Here is a 14,368-nt window from a genome sequence, read left to right as displayed (position 1 = left end):
TATTATTATTATTATTATTTATAAATTAAAAAATAAGAGAAATGAATATGAATACATTTTCAAAAATGTATTCATAAATACCTCCTTTTTATTCATTTATTTCATACTGCTCACCCCAAATATTTATTTCCTATTTCTTTTCCTATTTAAAAAAAAAAACTTTTATCTTGAAATTCTTATTTTTAATGAATTTTCTATATTTTTTCATATTTTCTTTTATTTATTTATTTTTAATTCAGGCATCAAGCGGTTAATATAGAATAGTGGTTAATCTTATTTACTTTAGAAGGGATATTTGTCAGAATTCATGTGACTGTCTTACAGAAATTCTACCTAGCAACAAGCGACCATGAAACATAACTCGTGTGATTTCACGGTTTGTCATCCATCATTCCAATATTTGTCCACCAATTTGACACTAAAAAGAGCCCACACTATATTATTACCTCATTCCCTGATTTTGGCGGCAATGGACACCAAATCATGTGGCTCTTTTGATATTTTTATTACTAGTAGACGTCCAATCCATTTGAAATGGGTGGGTGGCAGCGACTCAAATAAGGTCTTTAGTGGCCAATAAAGAGATAGTCACCTGAGACGTAGAAGTAGATGTTCAGGTGGTCCATCCCGACAGAATTGGAGGCCACACAACGAAACACACCTGACACCAGAGCTTCATCCACTACCACAACGCCCACAGTCTACACACACATACACACATTGATAGTGCAACTATAAGAAGATATGTCGTCACACGTGTGTCATGTTCCACCTTAGTCTTTCCCAGAAGAACTTCCTGTCTGTGGGTCACACTCAGGATGCGGTTGTGTGTGGACGTGGCGGGGAGCCCTTCGCTCACAGGGATCCACGCCGAGGAGGATGTCGGAGCAGCGCACCTTCAGTCAGGAAGACGAGGAGGAGGAGGACACTCAGCTGTGTTGACACAGTTCTGCAGCTGTGTATATATACTTTATGTATTTGGTGTAGTACTCAGTTATGAAAATTAAATTAATTCGAGGATTTGTAGTGAATTCATCTCGATTAATCACTTATTTACAGGTAGTCCCCGGGTTATGAAGTACCCGACTTGTTTTTTTCTTCGTTTTCGTCTTTAAAATGCAAAAGTTTCACTCCAAAAATAAGTAAGATAAGGTTTCCAATGAACATTGACAGACGAGCACGTATTGTAGCATCTGCAAATCTATCACGTGATAATACACACTCAGCAGGAAAACAGTCGGCTAGCTTGCGTGCTGCTGGATGTGGTAGGGCATGCTCGGGTTGGGGGTCCTGGTGCCGGGATTGGCGATAGGGCGGTGTTGGGTTGGTCACCAACGGGCTTACATTCATAAGAGATTCACACGATTACTGGGTTCTAGATCACAGAACTGATTTGTGTACACTCTATCCCTTTCAATCACTTAGCTTATAGACACCCCCACCCCCGTCCCCCTCTTTCACTGGCCAATAGGCCCCCACATGGTGTAAACCAGAAATACATCTCGCTGACGATGGCACCAGCATATTAGTAATTAGTCTAGATATTCAATGTATTTCTTGTTGTTGTTTGTGTATGTGTTTCTTTTCTTTCTTCTCTTGTGTTTCTTTTCTTCTGTCCCCCCATAATCCCTTCCTGTTCGCTGCTTTGTCATAATAAAAAGGTATTTTGAATAATCACAATGGGAGTATGTTAGACTCTCAATGTGAAACATTAAAACTGTTGAGACTATCCGGGCACTTAGACTTCCATTCTCTGTGTCAAACAGCTGAACAGGACAGGTGAAAAAAAAAAAAAAAAGGAAAACAGTCGGATAGAATTATTTTCAATTAGTTATACCCGCCTGGACGCCACGAACTGTATGTAAAAAAGTTGTCCGAGAGTATAGGAGGGCACTCGCCGTTAGCAATAGCCTAATGCTAACGTGAACGTGAATGCTATGCTAATGCTACGAGTTACATTTATTACCTAATTCCTAATTTATTGCTAATTCGTGTTGCTGTATGTATATTTTTGACCCACCAGATTTAATCACTTTTTTCTGTTCACCCATAATAAAGTCATAAAAGAACCAAACTTTTTTTGTGACAAAGAAGTATCTGTTCCAATCACTGTACCAGAGAAAAATCAGAGTTGTAGAAATAACTGGAAACTCAAGAGAGCCATGACATTATGTTCTTCACAAGTGTATGTAAACTTTTGACCACAACTGTATATATCCGTCTTGTGTCTTATCTTTCCATTCCAACAATGATTTACAGAAAAATATGGCATATTTTATAGATGGTTTGAAATGCGATTAATTACGATTAATTAACTTTTAAGCTGCAATTAACTCGATTAAAAATTTTAATCGTTTGACAGCCCTAATATCTACACATACAGTACATAGTATACACACATGCTGGTCGTACTGTCAGGATGTGGAAGTATGTTTTCATCCTCTACGTCATCTTCCATTTCCTGTCATTCTTTTTATCACTTCTATCTATATCAATGCCTGATTAACATTCCATGCATTTCAGGATTCATTCATCCATTGAGTCATCATTATTTGATTTTTATCATTAACACCCACCTATTTACCTATGAATCTATCAATCTATCTATCTAATGTGTTCTAATCTTCTTCCCTGATTACGCTTCCTCTTGGCGTGTACCTATTGTGTGACCCACCCTACTTGTGACACACGCATGCACACGCCCAACAAGACATCCTCTCGCTCCAAATGGAAATAAGAGTGTTAGATGTGGAGATAAAAGTTTGTTAGTCACACACATAAAAAGAAGTGCATGGACGTACAACAATCACTCCTCAGCCACTCGGTGTGTGCATATGTGTGTGTTCCCTGACTAACTAACTACACTTTACTCTTCCTGTGTGCAAAATAAGTCCAAAATAACTACACAGACACATAAAAATGACAACAACACACCAATATAATGTAAGCAAAGTTTAATGCAAAAACAACAACAAATGATACAAACAATTGCAAAACAAATACGTATTGACAGAGTCATATACAAATATTGTCTTTTTTGGTCATATGTAAGTTAGTTGTATAAAATTATTAAATATTAGCTTCATATATTACTCATAGAACATCTTTATACAAGGGATGGATGGAAACACAGACACACACGCACACATGTAAGCAAACACACACGCATGCACACATGCTCGCACACACACTTGCATGTCAAGTGAATGAAGGACAATTAAGGCCATATGACAACATAGTTGTAAGCGTAAAAAAAAAAAAAAAGTATCGCAGTATGAAAAGTGAAATTATAAATTTATATTTGTAGTTATTATACATTACTTACATTGGTTGTCATTTTTACATGTTTATTCTGGGAATATCACCACATTTTTGTCAATTTACTCAAATTTTTATTCGAGAAATTGTAAAATACGAAAATATTTAGTCACAAATTTAAAATAATTATTGTAAAATTGTGATGTTATTCCTTTCTCTTGTCACAATACTGCATTTTTTATCCCTTGTAAAAAGTGAGAACATTTTCTGTCTTCCAAAAAAAAAAAAAAATCATTAATATTATCATTAATATTATAATATTGAAATAATATTATCAATAAAGGGGAAGTTCAGAATTTTTGACAGTAGGCTTAATTTCCGAGGTAACGGGGGTTTAATTAGTCGGGGGAGTTGGATTGTTCATTAGTTATTTGTTAGTTGCAGGGCACTGGAGTGGCTAAGCTAGCACGAGTTAATGGTGCTTGCTAGCATACCAATATAAACAAAATATGTATGCACGAGAATCACCGATGACCCATGCAATCAATAGCGTTGGCTATGTTTTCAGGATAAACTTATTAAAACTTACCATTGATTGACCAATAATTGTAGTATGAACAGCAACATTTGTAATCCAGCAACTCTGCAGGGAACAGGCTGTCTAGGCAAGCAGGATTGAGTGATATCACATCGTTTTTTTCAATGAATTACAGCAGTTTGGTGTGACATTGTTTTGGCCGCATGGGTATTTCGAACAATGATCGGCATTCTGAATTTATTTTACGATGTTGTATTTGGTTTTTGTTTTTTTTATTGGCATGCTAGCAGGCACCATTGACTCGTGCTAGCTTAGCCACTCCGGAGCTATGCAACTAACAAATACCTGACGAATTAACCAACTCCACCAACTAATTAAAACCCGTTAACTTGAAAATTAAACCTTAAAGTTGAAAATTCTGAATGTCTCCTTTAATTTTGAATGTATGAATTCCCTGATGATAAAGATGTATGCAAAACATGAAACTTTCCCACAAAATTACCCCTTTTACCCTCCAAAATATATTCGAAAATAATTTTATTCCATTCTTTTCCCTGTAAATATGTTACTTTTCATATTTGACGTAAATTATATTCACCCTTCTTTCATGGGATTAATATTTTGTGCGTGGCCCTGATAGTCCTTCATGCAAATGTCTCATTGCTGTTTGCGACACCAAGACAACAGGGGCTGCTCTAATAGTGACATCATTGACTTCCTACATAGTAGGGCGTCAGTCATTTTTTTTTTTTCTTTTTGGTAATTTTTTTTAAACTATGATAGCTTGTGTCCACTTTCTTCTCATATTTGGCCTTCTTGCTGGAGGGAAAAAAAAACACAGTAAAAACTCACAGCTTTTGTGGATGTGTGTGTGTGTGTGGGAGGGGCGAGGGCAGGGTGTCAGGTCAGGGCTCGGGGGACACGCACCCGTGATAGTACCACTCTAGGACACACAAAAAACAAGCGAAGCAGCTCCGACGGATATGTCTGGTGAATGGATGGATAGATGTAAGTGATGGAAAATAATAAATAGTGTAGCGGGTGTCCCATCTTTTGGCTCGTGTGCTGGCGTTCCACTGCTCAGCAGTGTTGCAAGTCCACTCCAGCTTGACAAGCATAAGTCATTGTGGTTGTGTAGGTGAGGGGCGAGGAGGAATGAGGCGTCTTCCACAGGGGGTGAAAGGGGTGTGAAGGACTCACAAAAAGTTGGAAGAGTTTCAGCTTTGGGTGGAAAGTTTAGAATGAATGTAAACTTTACCCTGTTCTATTTATACAGTAGCATAAAGTAGTTTTTTGGGAAAATTGGACAGTAGGTCCCCCCATGAGAAAAATATCTAAAATCTTAAGGAATTTTGATTATTTATTTATTTAATTATTTAATGAAAGACATGATTAAGCATTAGATTGGGTTTTAAAAAAATACAATGAATACAGTATTTCTTGTGAATCATGAGCAATATGTGACCTCATTGAAAAATATGAAATAATGTTTTTTTCCACCTCAAAAATAAGATTGTTTGGCATAAAGACTGAGAATAATGAGAAATTTAGATTTTTTTTTAAATTTTATTTTTTTAGATTTTTAAAATCAAAACATGAATAAGCATCAGCTTGGGTTAAAAAAATGTAGTGAGTGAAGTATTTTTGGTAAATAATGTGCAACAAATGCCCCAATGACAAATATTTAAATAAAAAAACAAAAACACGACCCCCCCAAAAATTTTTTTTTTTAAAATCAGGGGATGATGAGAAAATTTTATTTTTAGTTTATTAAAAAATGAGTAGCCATCAACTTGGGTTAAAAGATTTAAATAAGTAAAATAAACAAATAAAACGGAGGGTTTTGTTGTTGAAAAAAACCCAAAAAACAACAACAAATAAAAACTTAATTAGTAAATTAGGTCCTTTTAATTTTTTTTTTTTAAATGAAAAATGGAATACTCATTGACTTGGGTTTAAAAAAAAAATGACAAGTACTTTTGTGAAAATTGAGCATCAAGTGCCAATCAAATTACAAATCAAATGTTCTAATCATCCCGTTTTTTGGGCGAAAAAAAAAAAAACAAAAACAAAAAAACAAACAAACAAAAAAAAACAAAAACGGATGATTAAAAAATTTGATTTTTAATTTGATTTTTTTATTAATAAAAAATTAAGTGGCAACAACTGGGGTTTAAAAAAAACTACAGTAAATGAAGTAAATTTAGTGACCAATGAGCAAAGGATGCCGCATAAAAATGCACGTTTGTGCAAAAGCACTGAAATCGCAGAAATTTGAACAATTTTAAGCAAAGTTGACCTGTAAAATTTCTGCAGAAATTTAGATCCATCCTGAAATTTCCCCCCAAAACCAAACATTCATAAGTTTTTGTGAGTGGCGTTTGTGTGTGTGCGTGTGTAGTGGCGGTGGGAAGGTGGTGGCGTGTGTGAGGACGGGGGCGTAGGCGGGGGTCGTCTCAAGAATAGATCAAGTCTTTCGGAAGCAGCCCTGTGCCCCGTTTGAAGACGAAGGGGACAATCACGCTGCTGGGAAGCGTCTCGCTCGCGTCGGGAGAGGAAGCCAAACAACGAGAGGAAAAGCGCTCGGATTTTCGCACAGGAAGCCCGGCGCGCCTCCTGCCCGGGCCTGATAAGAAGCGCCGCCATGCATTCCCATGGCCGCCGGCGGACCCCGCAACGAGCGGGGACCCCGGCCCCAAAGACAGGAGATCCCGGGCCCGGCCTCGCCGTCAAGCTTGCGGTGCGGACGGGCTGCGGAGAACAAGTCAGGCCCAGTCAGGATCCATAGACATGTTTACAAACACCTGCCAGCCTCAGAGCGCTATTTGGCAAGAGATCTCGCTGAAAAGTCAGTAATGATGAATGAATGCTTCATTACAGAAAAAAGGAAACACTTCCTTAACCCCTTGATGCCTGCAATTTACATTAAAGATACCATAATTTCCGGACCATAAGCCGCTACTTGACTTATTTATTCATTTATTTGGATTAATAGGTAACACTTTAATTAATTGCGGCGTCATAAGACTTTCATTAGACCGTCATAATTATGACATGACACTATCATGGGCATTAATGAATGCTTATGACAAATGTCATTAAGTATCATCCAGCAAATTATGTCACTAACTCCATTTATGTCCAGCTCGGATCTTTTACATCCATTCACAAGTTAGATAATTTGCCGGATGACACAAAATGACATCTGTCATAAGCATTTTTAATGCTCATGACAGTGTCATGTCATAATTATGACGGTCTTATGAAAGTTTTATGGCGTCACTGTCAAATAAAGTGTTACCAAATACCATAACTTGCAATTAATGAAACAACTGGAACAGTAACTGAAGAAATAATTAGCACCGAACATGAATTTTGATTGTTATTTACATCTGTAGCGCTGCAATGCATGCTAGGAGGCATGCTGGATGACAACATTCTTGACAGCAGATGGCCTCAAGGTTGACTGTCTCCCCCAAGGAAGCAGTGATGGCCAAATGAAGCTTCTTGAAGCAATGAAGATTTGCAGCCAATTGGTTTAAAGCTTCATGGTGGTTCATTTGGTCTTAGACAGTCTTATGATGCCACTGTCAAGTAAAGTTTTACCGGTTAAAATCTTTTGGTGTAAATATTCCATTATACAGTGAGGACACCTGCGGCTTATAGTCAAGTGCGGCTTATCTATGAACAACTGCCATTTTCATGTGAAATTTCGTGGGTGGCAGCTTACAGTCAGATGCGCCTTATAGGCCGAAAATTACGAAAATTTATACATCAAAAAAGCTTTGAGGGAATAATTGAGTCCATTAAAATAGTAAGTAATTAAAAAAAAAATAGCTGAATTGCAAAAATACTACAAAAAAAAAAAATTCATTCAAAGTCAAATTTATTCAAAATCTATTTCATTTATTTTATAATTCATTTTTTGTTTAAATTTTATTGTTATTTTGCGTTTTATTTAATTATTTTTTTTAACCTTATAACCTTTCTATTTCATTTTCTACATTAATAATTTTGTATCAATAGTATTTTTATGTTCTAATGTGTTTCTGTCATGTTTGATGTATTTTTTGTTAAATGTAAATTCAGGCATCAAGGGATTAATCATTCATAATTATTTGGCAAGAACCAACAGAATTTCTGCAAATGCATAAATTATGATTTTTTTTTCAACACTTACTGGGCACATATTCAACTCATTGGCTGCCAGTGACGGACCACTATCCCTTAATGGGTTAAAAAAAAAAAAAAACTTCCAACCTTCATTCATTGATTTATGTGTGGGAGCATTTATTATGAATGGTCATTGATAATGTTAGAATTACTTTCACTGCCGTTGACAGCTGTGGAAGGCAAAATATTTGGTTCACTATTGGCAAGATTATTTACATTTTATTCAATGAATCACAGATGTCAAACTCAAGGCCCGGGGGCCAAAGCTAGTCCGCCAAATCATTTCGTGGGGCCCACAGTAGTAAATCATTTGCATGGACTTCATGTTTCTCACAAAAATAGAATTAAAAAAAAAAAACAAATCTATAGTCCTCAAGTAATGATTGGGGACTGCAGAAACAGACTTCATAATATATTGATGACTCACTTCCCCTAGACACTGCGCCATGTCTTCAGGTTTGCCCACACCCAGCATTAAGAGCAGTTATTCTCAAACACACGCAGCTATCTATCGCCGGATTTAGGTTGAAAAAGTACGAAAGCTGTATCGCATACCAACATGAATTGTTCGAGGATTCAAGGAAATTATTATATTTTTCATGCCATGCATGCATTTTGAAACGTGAAAAAAATAAATTGGAGAAATTAGCGGCTACGGCATCGCCGTCATATTTCGCAATATTTTACATAAATACTAACTGCGCGTTTTTTTGCTTTTAACCAAGACTCGAGGCGGTTTTACATTCATATCTATAAAGAATTCAGGGATTTAAGCACTTATTCACAAGAATTTTCAATGTAAAAATATCTTTGTTGTGCTAAGGCAGCCGCCACATTGGCTTACAGACCAGCATCATACTTTGACATATTTACGTAAAATAAATGCTAACTGCCCATTTTTTTTTGCTTTTAACCAAGAATCGAGGCTGTTTTACGTTAATATCTATAAAGAATTCAGTGATTTAAGCATTTATTCACAAGAATTTTCAACGAAAAAAGCTCTTTGTCGTGCTAAGGTGGCCGCCACATTGGCTTACAGACTAGCATCAGACTTCGACATATTTACATAAAATAAATGCTAACTGCCCGTTTTTTTTGCTTTTAACCAAGAATCGAGGCTGTTTTACGTTAATATCTATAAAGAATTCAGTGATTTAAGCATTTATTCACAAGAATTTTCAACGAAAAAAGCTCTTTGTAGTGCTAAGGCGGCTGCCACATTGGCTTACAGACTACCATCATACTTTGACATATTTACATAAAATAAATGCTAACTGCCCGTTTTTTTGCTTTTAACCAAGAATCGAGACTGTTTTACGTTCATATCTATAAAGAATTCAATGATTTAAGCATTTATTCACAAGAATTTTCAATTAAAAAAGCTCTTTGTTGTGCTAAGGCGGCCGCCACATTGGCTTACAGACTAGCATCATACTTAGACATATTTACCCTAATGTTCGGACTATAAGCTGCTACTTTTTTCTCTCACTTTGAATCCTGCGGCTTATAGTCCAGTGCGGCTTATTCGTTGATTTATTTGGGTTAATAGATAGGACTTTATTTGACAGCGGCGTCATAAGACTGCCATAAGACCGCAATAATTAGGACAAGACCCTAACATGAGCATTAATGAATGCTTATGACAGATGTCATTAAGTGTCATCTGGCAAATTATATCACCAACTCCATTTATGTCAATCCTGGATCTTTTACATCCTTTCAAAGTGAGATAATTTGACATCTGTCATAACCATTCATTAATGCTCATGGCAGTGTCATGTCATAATAATGATGGTTTTATGAAAGTCTTACAGCGCCACTGTCAAATAAAGTAGCTGACTAGCAATTAATGAAACAACTGGAACAGTAACTGAAGAAATAATTAGCACAGAACATGAATTTTGATATTTACATATGCAGAGCTGCAATGCATGCTAGGAGGCATGTTGGACAACAACAATGTTGACAGCGGCAGAGGTTGACTATCTCCCCCAAGTGGCCAGTGATGGCAAAATGATGCTTCTTGAATTAATGAAGCTTTGGAGCCAGTGGTTCATTTGGTTTTATGACAGACTTATGATGCCGCTGTCAAATAAAGTGTTACCGGTTAATATCTTTTGGTGTAAAGATCCCATTTTACATTGAGCACAGCTGCGGCTTATAGTCTAGTGCGGCTTATCTATGAACAAATGCCTTTTTCATGTCAAATTTGGTGGGTGGCGGCTTATAGGCAGGTGCGCCTTATAGTCCAGAAATTACGGTACGTAAAATAAATGCTAACTGCCCGTTTTTTTGCTTTTAACCAAGAATCGAGACTGTTTTACATTTATATCTATAAAGAATTCAGTGATTTAACAGTAGAAAACCCAGCCGAATCGGCTTTTCCCCAAGACAAATACTCCTAATATTCCCATGTATGAATGGCTCTTGTCTGTCGGACAATGACTTGCTAATTCAAAAGCACTTGGGCCATTTTGGCCACCTCTGGGTTTTCCGGGGTAGAGGCCAAATCGGCCATTGCTTGGGACTATTAAGAGTACAAGAATTCTCTGGGACTTCTAGTGTTAAGCATTTATTCACAAGAATTTTCAACGAAAAAAAGCTCTTTGTTGTGCTAAGGTGGCAGCCACATTGGCTTACAGACTAGCATCATACTTCGACATATTTACGTAAAGTAAATGCTAACTACCCGTTTTTTTTGTGTGCTTTTAACCAAGAATCGAGACTGTTTTATGCTCATATCTATAAAGAATTCAGGGATTTAAGCATTTATTCACAAGAATTTTCAACGTAAAAAGCTCTTTGTTGTGCTAAGGCGGCCGCTACACATGATATATTAAATATCACTCTTGGTCCTAAAAATATAGGTGATTATCTCTGCTTTTGATGTTTTTTGTGCATCTTGTGTAAAGTCTGAAAATTTTATAGCAATTCTAAGTTTTGTTATACATATATAAAAATAATTAATTGGGATTTTATTCTGGAATGACTTTGAATTTTTTGATGCCGCTGCTCATGGAGACTTATATATGCCTAAGGTAGCAACATGTTTTGGTTTTAGGTTGGCAGCAGTTTTGGTTTTGAAAATATTTGTTTTTTTTTTTTTTTTTTTTTTAATCGGACCCCAATGAATCGGCACCGCACCCTGTCAATATATTATGAAGTCTATGGCAGAAATTAGAGAGTATTTACGTTTAAAAAAAAAAAAAACAATTACAGCGTGCGTAGCTGGCAGCCAACTTGGATAGGACGTAGATCAAAGCACCGCTGCATATTATACGTCAACCAACTCCCTTTAGTACACGTGACGAACAATTTTGGAATCACCCATCGGAAATAACGCCTTGGGTGAGGTTGGGGGGGGTCAAAGTTCAAATACGTGGATGATGTCACGGGCGTCCCTGCTCTCAGGTAACACTTAACCTTTGCGGTTCGCTCGCTAGCTACACAATACATCTTTGACCCCCCGCAACCGTTCTGTCAGTGCTCTTGCCAAGTGTGTGTGTGCGCGTGTATGTGTGAGTCAGATATAAGAAAAAGCATCAGAGGATGTGGTGTGCAATCACAATAATAAACAGGCCTGCGTCCTGCGCAGGAAATCCATTAAATCATCCACGTTTGATTTGGAAGGCAACAAATCGTGCCGGAGAACACGGAACTGCCCTCTATTCAACTAGGTGTGTGCGTGCGCGTATGTGTGTGTGTTCCTCTCTGTCTTTTCAAGTCTTCGATACACTGTGTGTCTGTGAATGCACCACGCACACGCAAACATGCACACTTTGCATTAAAATTACGGGAAGAGAAAAACACATTCTGAGCAAGTGAGAAAACAGAGGAACACACACAAAGCGCACACGGACATTTTGACACATTCACACACATGAAAGGCCCTCAACGGCATCTGTTGTGGTTACAAGAAGGAAACAGTGTCTGGACACATGCTGGAATAGACAAAACATGGCTTGTTTACACAACACACACACACAATGCAAACACACACATCATTTAATGCACAACAACAGAAAGGACGGGTCACTTTTGTTTTAACGTTGGATGTGCTATTAATGGTTATAGTCAAATGGTGTAAAAGAGGGATATTTGTGGGGGTCAGGCAGCCTTTGACGGTGATAGATGTCTAATCTATTGCAACAATCATTTGACAGTTACAATAGCAGCCAATAGGTACGTTTACATGGGTAGTTTTCCTCAATCCGATTGAATACAACTGTTTTAAGTGAAGAGATTCAAATTCAATCTGCGTTTGCGTAGCCCCAGCTGAATCGGATTGTATTGTTCTTTTTGGCATGCGGCAGTAGCGGTTCTAGGATTTTTCTAAACCAGAGGTCAAGAAGGGGCCACATGTAACCAGTGTTGGGCACGTTACTTTAAAAAAGTAATTAGTTACATTACTCACTACTTCTTCCAAAAAGTAACTGAGTTAGTAACTGAATTACTCTATAGTAAAAGTAACTAGTTACCAGGGAAAGTAACTATTTCCGTTACTTTAAAAACAACTTGTTGTATGTCAAAGAATTTGAAATTTTCTGAGCAGTATTCGAGTCAGTGGAATAGAGAAGAACAGACAGGTAGTTAACTTGTTAGGTGCTTCAGCAGATTTGAATTGCTTAACACAGATGGCGACAAAAGGTTTGCCCCGGGACTTAAATTACACATTACATGCAGGTTCTTTCCTTTAATTTCGACAAACTTGAAATAGTGTCTATATCTCCACCTCTTAAAGGACAATTTTTCTTCTGAATGCTCTGCCATCCCGACCCTGTGCATCTGTTTTGCGTGTGTGTGTGTTTGCCGCACGCGCTGTTCCGGTTTGCTTGCGAAATCACCGGCTCTGATTGGCTTACCACGACACATGACTCTAACCCTCAGCCAATCACAATCACTTCCATCGCATCTCTCGAGGGGCCGCATTCAGGTAGGCTCGTTTCCTGACAATTCACGTCACCTTCAAAGCGTCTGCCGTCCTCAAGGTGGAAGCAGAATTAATGCTGGCTGACAGTGGGAGATGGGAACGAGGCTAGCATCAGGTATAGCAAACAGAGAAACGTTATCAAACTTTGGAAAGCATTGTCTAATTGAATGAGCAGGGACAAACAGCTTGGAGTCAGAAGTACGTGCGCTATTCTCGAACCTGAACGCACCCCAAGTCTTGGGTGACAAATCAACAGAGCAGAGAGTCGACTCCACACGGCTGGTAGTTTCTTCAATTTATTCAGAGTAAGTAACGCACCGCTTTTTACCATCAGTAACGCTAACGGCGGAAAAAGTAATTAGTTAGATTACCCCGTTACTGAAAAAATAACGCCGTTACGTAATGGCGTTATTTATAACGGCGTTACTCCCAACACTGCATGTAACCCTCAGGGGCCAAGTGTCACTGTAATCTTTGTTTAGTGTTTGTTTTGGTCAACAAGGCAATACGCAGATTATCCTGCATGTAGCGGTAAAAACATCTTTGCTTGACTCTACAAGGGAAGCAGTGTGGTTTACAGTGATCCCTCGTTTTTCGCGGTTAATGGGGACCAGAACCCGCTGCGATAAGTGAAAAACCACGAAGTAGCGAAGTAGTAGTAGTAGTGGTTCAATGTATTTATTGAGGTTTAGCATTGGAAAGAGATACATATAAGACATGTTTTTTCATTTTCCTCAAAGTATAATTTAAAAAGTATATGGCAGAAAACACTCAGGTGACTTGAAGTTCCGCTCTGAGACCTCCAATTTGGCCAACTTTCAAAATTGTCCGATATGTATGTGTGATACATCATTGGAAAGCTTAAAAACTCAATTTTCTGGGGAAAGAAAAATTTTGAACAGGAGGGCATTTAAATTTCTTTTTTTTTTTTTTTTTAAACAGCAAAACCCTATGTGGAGGTGAGAGCACGCGAGAGCAGAATTACAGACGCCATGACTTTAACGAGATATTATCGCTATATCGATATGATCTCTTCTTTCGATCCAAAAACTCCATGTAGCATGTATCACCGAGTGTCAAGACACAGGTGTGAATGGCCGCTGCTGGATTTTTTGGGGGATTTTATGGGTGAAACATGACAATATAACAAGGGTCGCGATGCAGAAATCACAGACATCAAGGAGTGGTCGAGATTTTCTTTCTCATATATTTACCCTTTTAAACGTTTTTTTTTTTTTTCCTTCAATTTTTCTTTGTTTGGATCGATTATTTATCATCTAAAATATTGGGGAAAATGCGACAGTAACAAAAAAAAAATACAATTAAACGATAGTTATGAGGTCGATATCTAATTTTTTACAGATGCCATTTTTTTCATTGTGACGTCATTTGTTTAAAAGTTTAAAATATGCGAGTGAATAAATTTTTTTAAAGTGTTTTTTTTTATAAACGAAATAGCAGACATCAAT

The 14,368-nt window shown here is 37.4% G+C and overlaps 1 protein-coding gene across 1 annotated transcript in view; it reads right to left on the bottom strand.

The window, feature by feature from the left end:
- flt1 (fms related receptor tyrosine kinase 1) overlaps window positions 1-14,368 on the bottom strand; it is a 65,512-nt gene that overhangs the window by 26,144 nt on the left and 25,000 nt on the right. The window contains exons 11-12 of the mRNA XM_057824190.1: window positions 773-896; window positions 593-701 (exon numbers count right to left, since the gene is read on the bottom strand). Of these exons, the coding sequence (XP_057680173.1) occupies window positions 593-701; window positions 773-896 (233 nt within the window). The remainder of the gene's footprint in view (window positions 1-592; window positions 702-772; window positions 897-14,368) is intronic.

Source organism: Corythoichthys intestinalis, chromosome 20, assembly GCF_030265065.1.
Source record: "Corythoichthys intestinalis isolate RoL2023-P3 chromosome 20, ASM3026506v1, whole genome shotgun sequence".
In the NCBI taxonomy this organism is placed as follows: Eukaryota; Metazoa; Chordata; class Actinopteri; order Syngnathiformes; family Syngnathidae; genus Corythoichthys; species Corythoichthys intestinalis.
The sequence above is the reverse complement of the archived record's forward strand: the minus strand, read 5'-3'. Positions and strand labels throughout refer to the sequence as shown.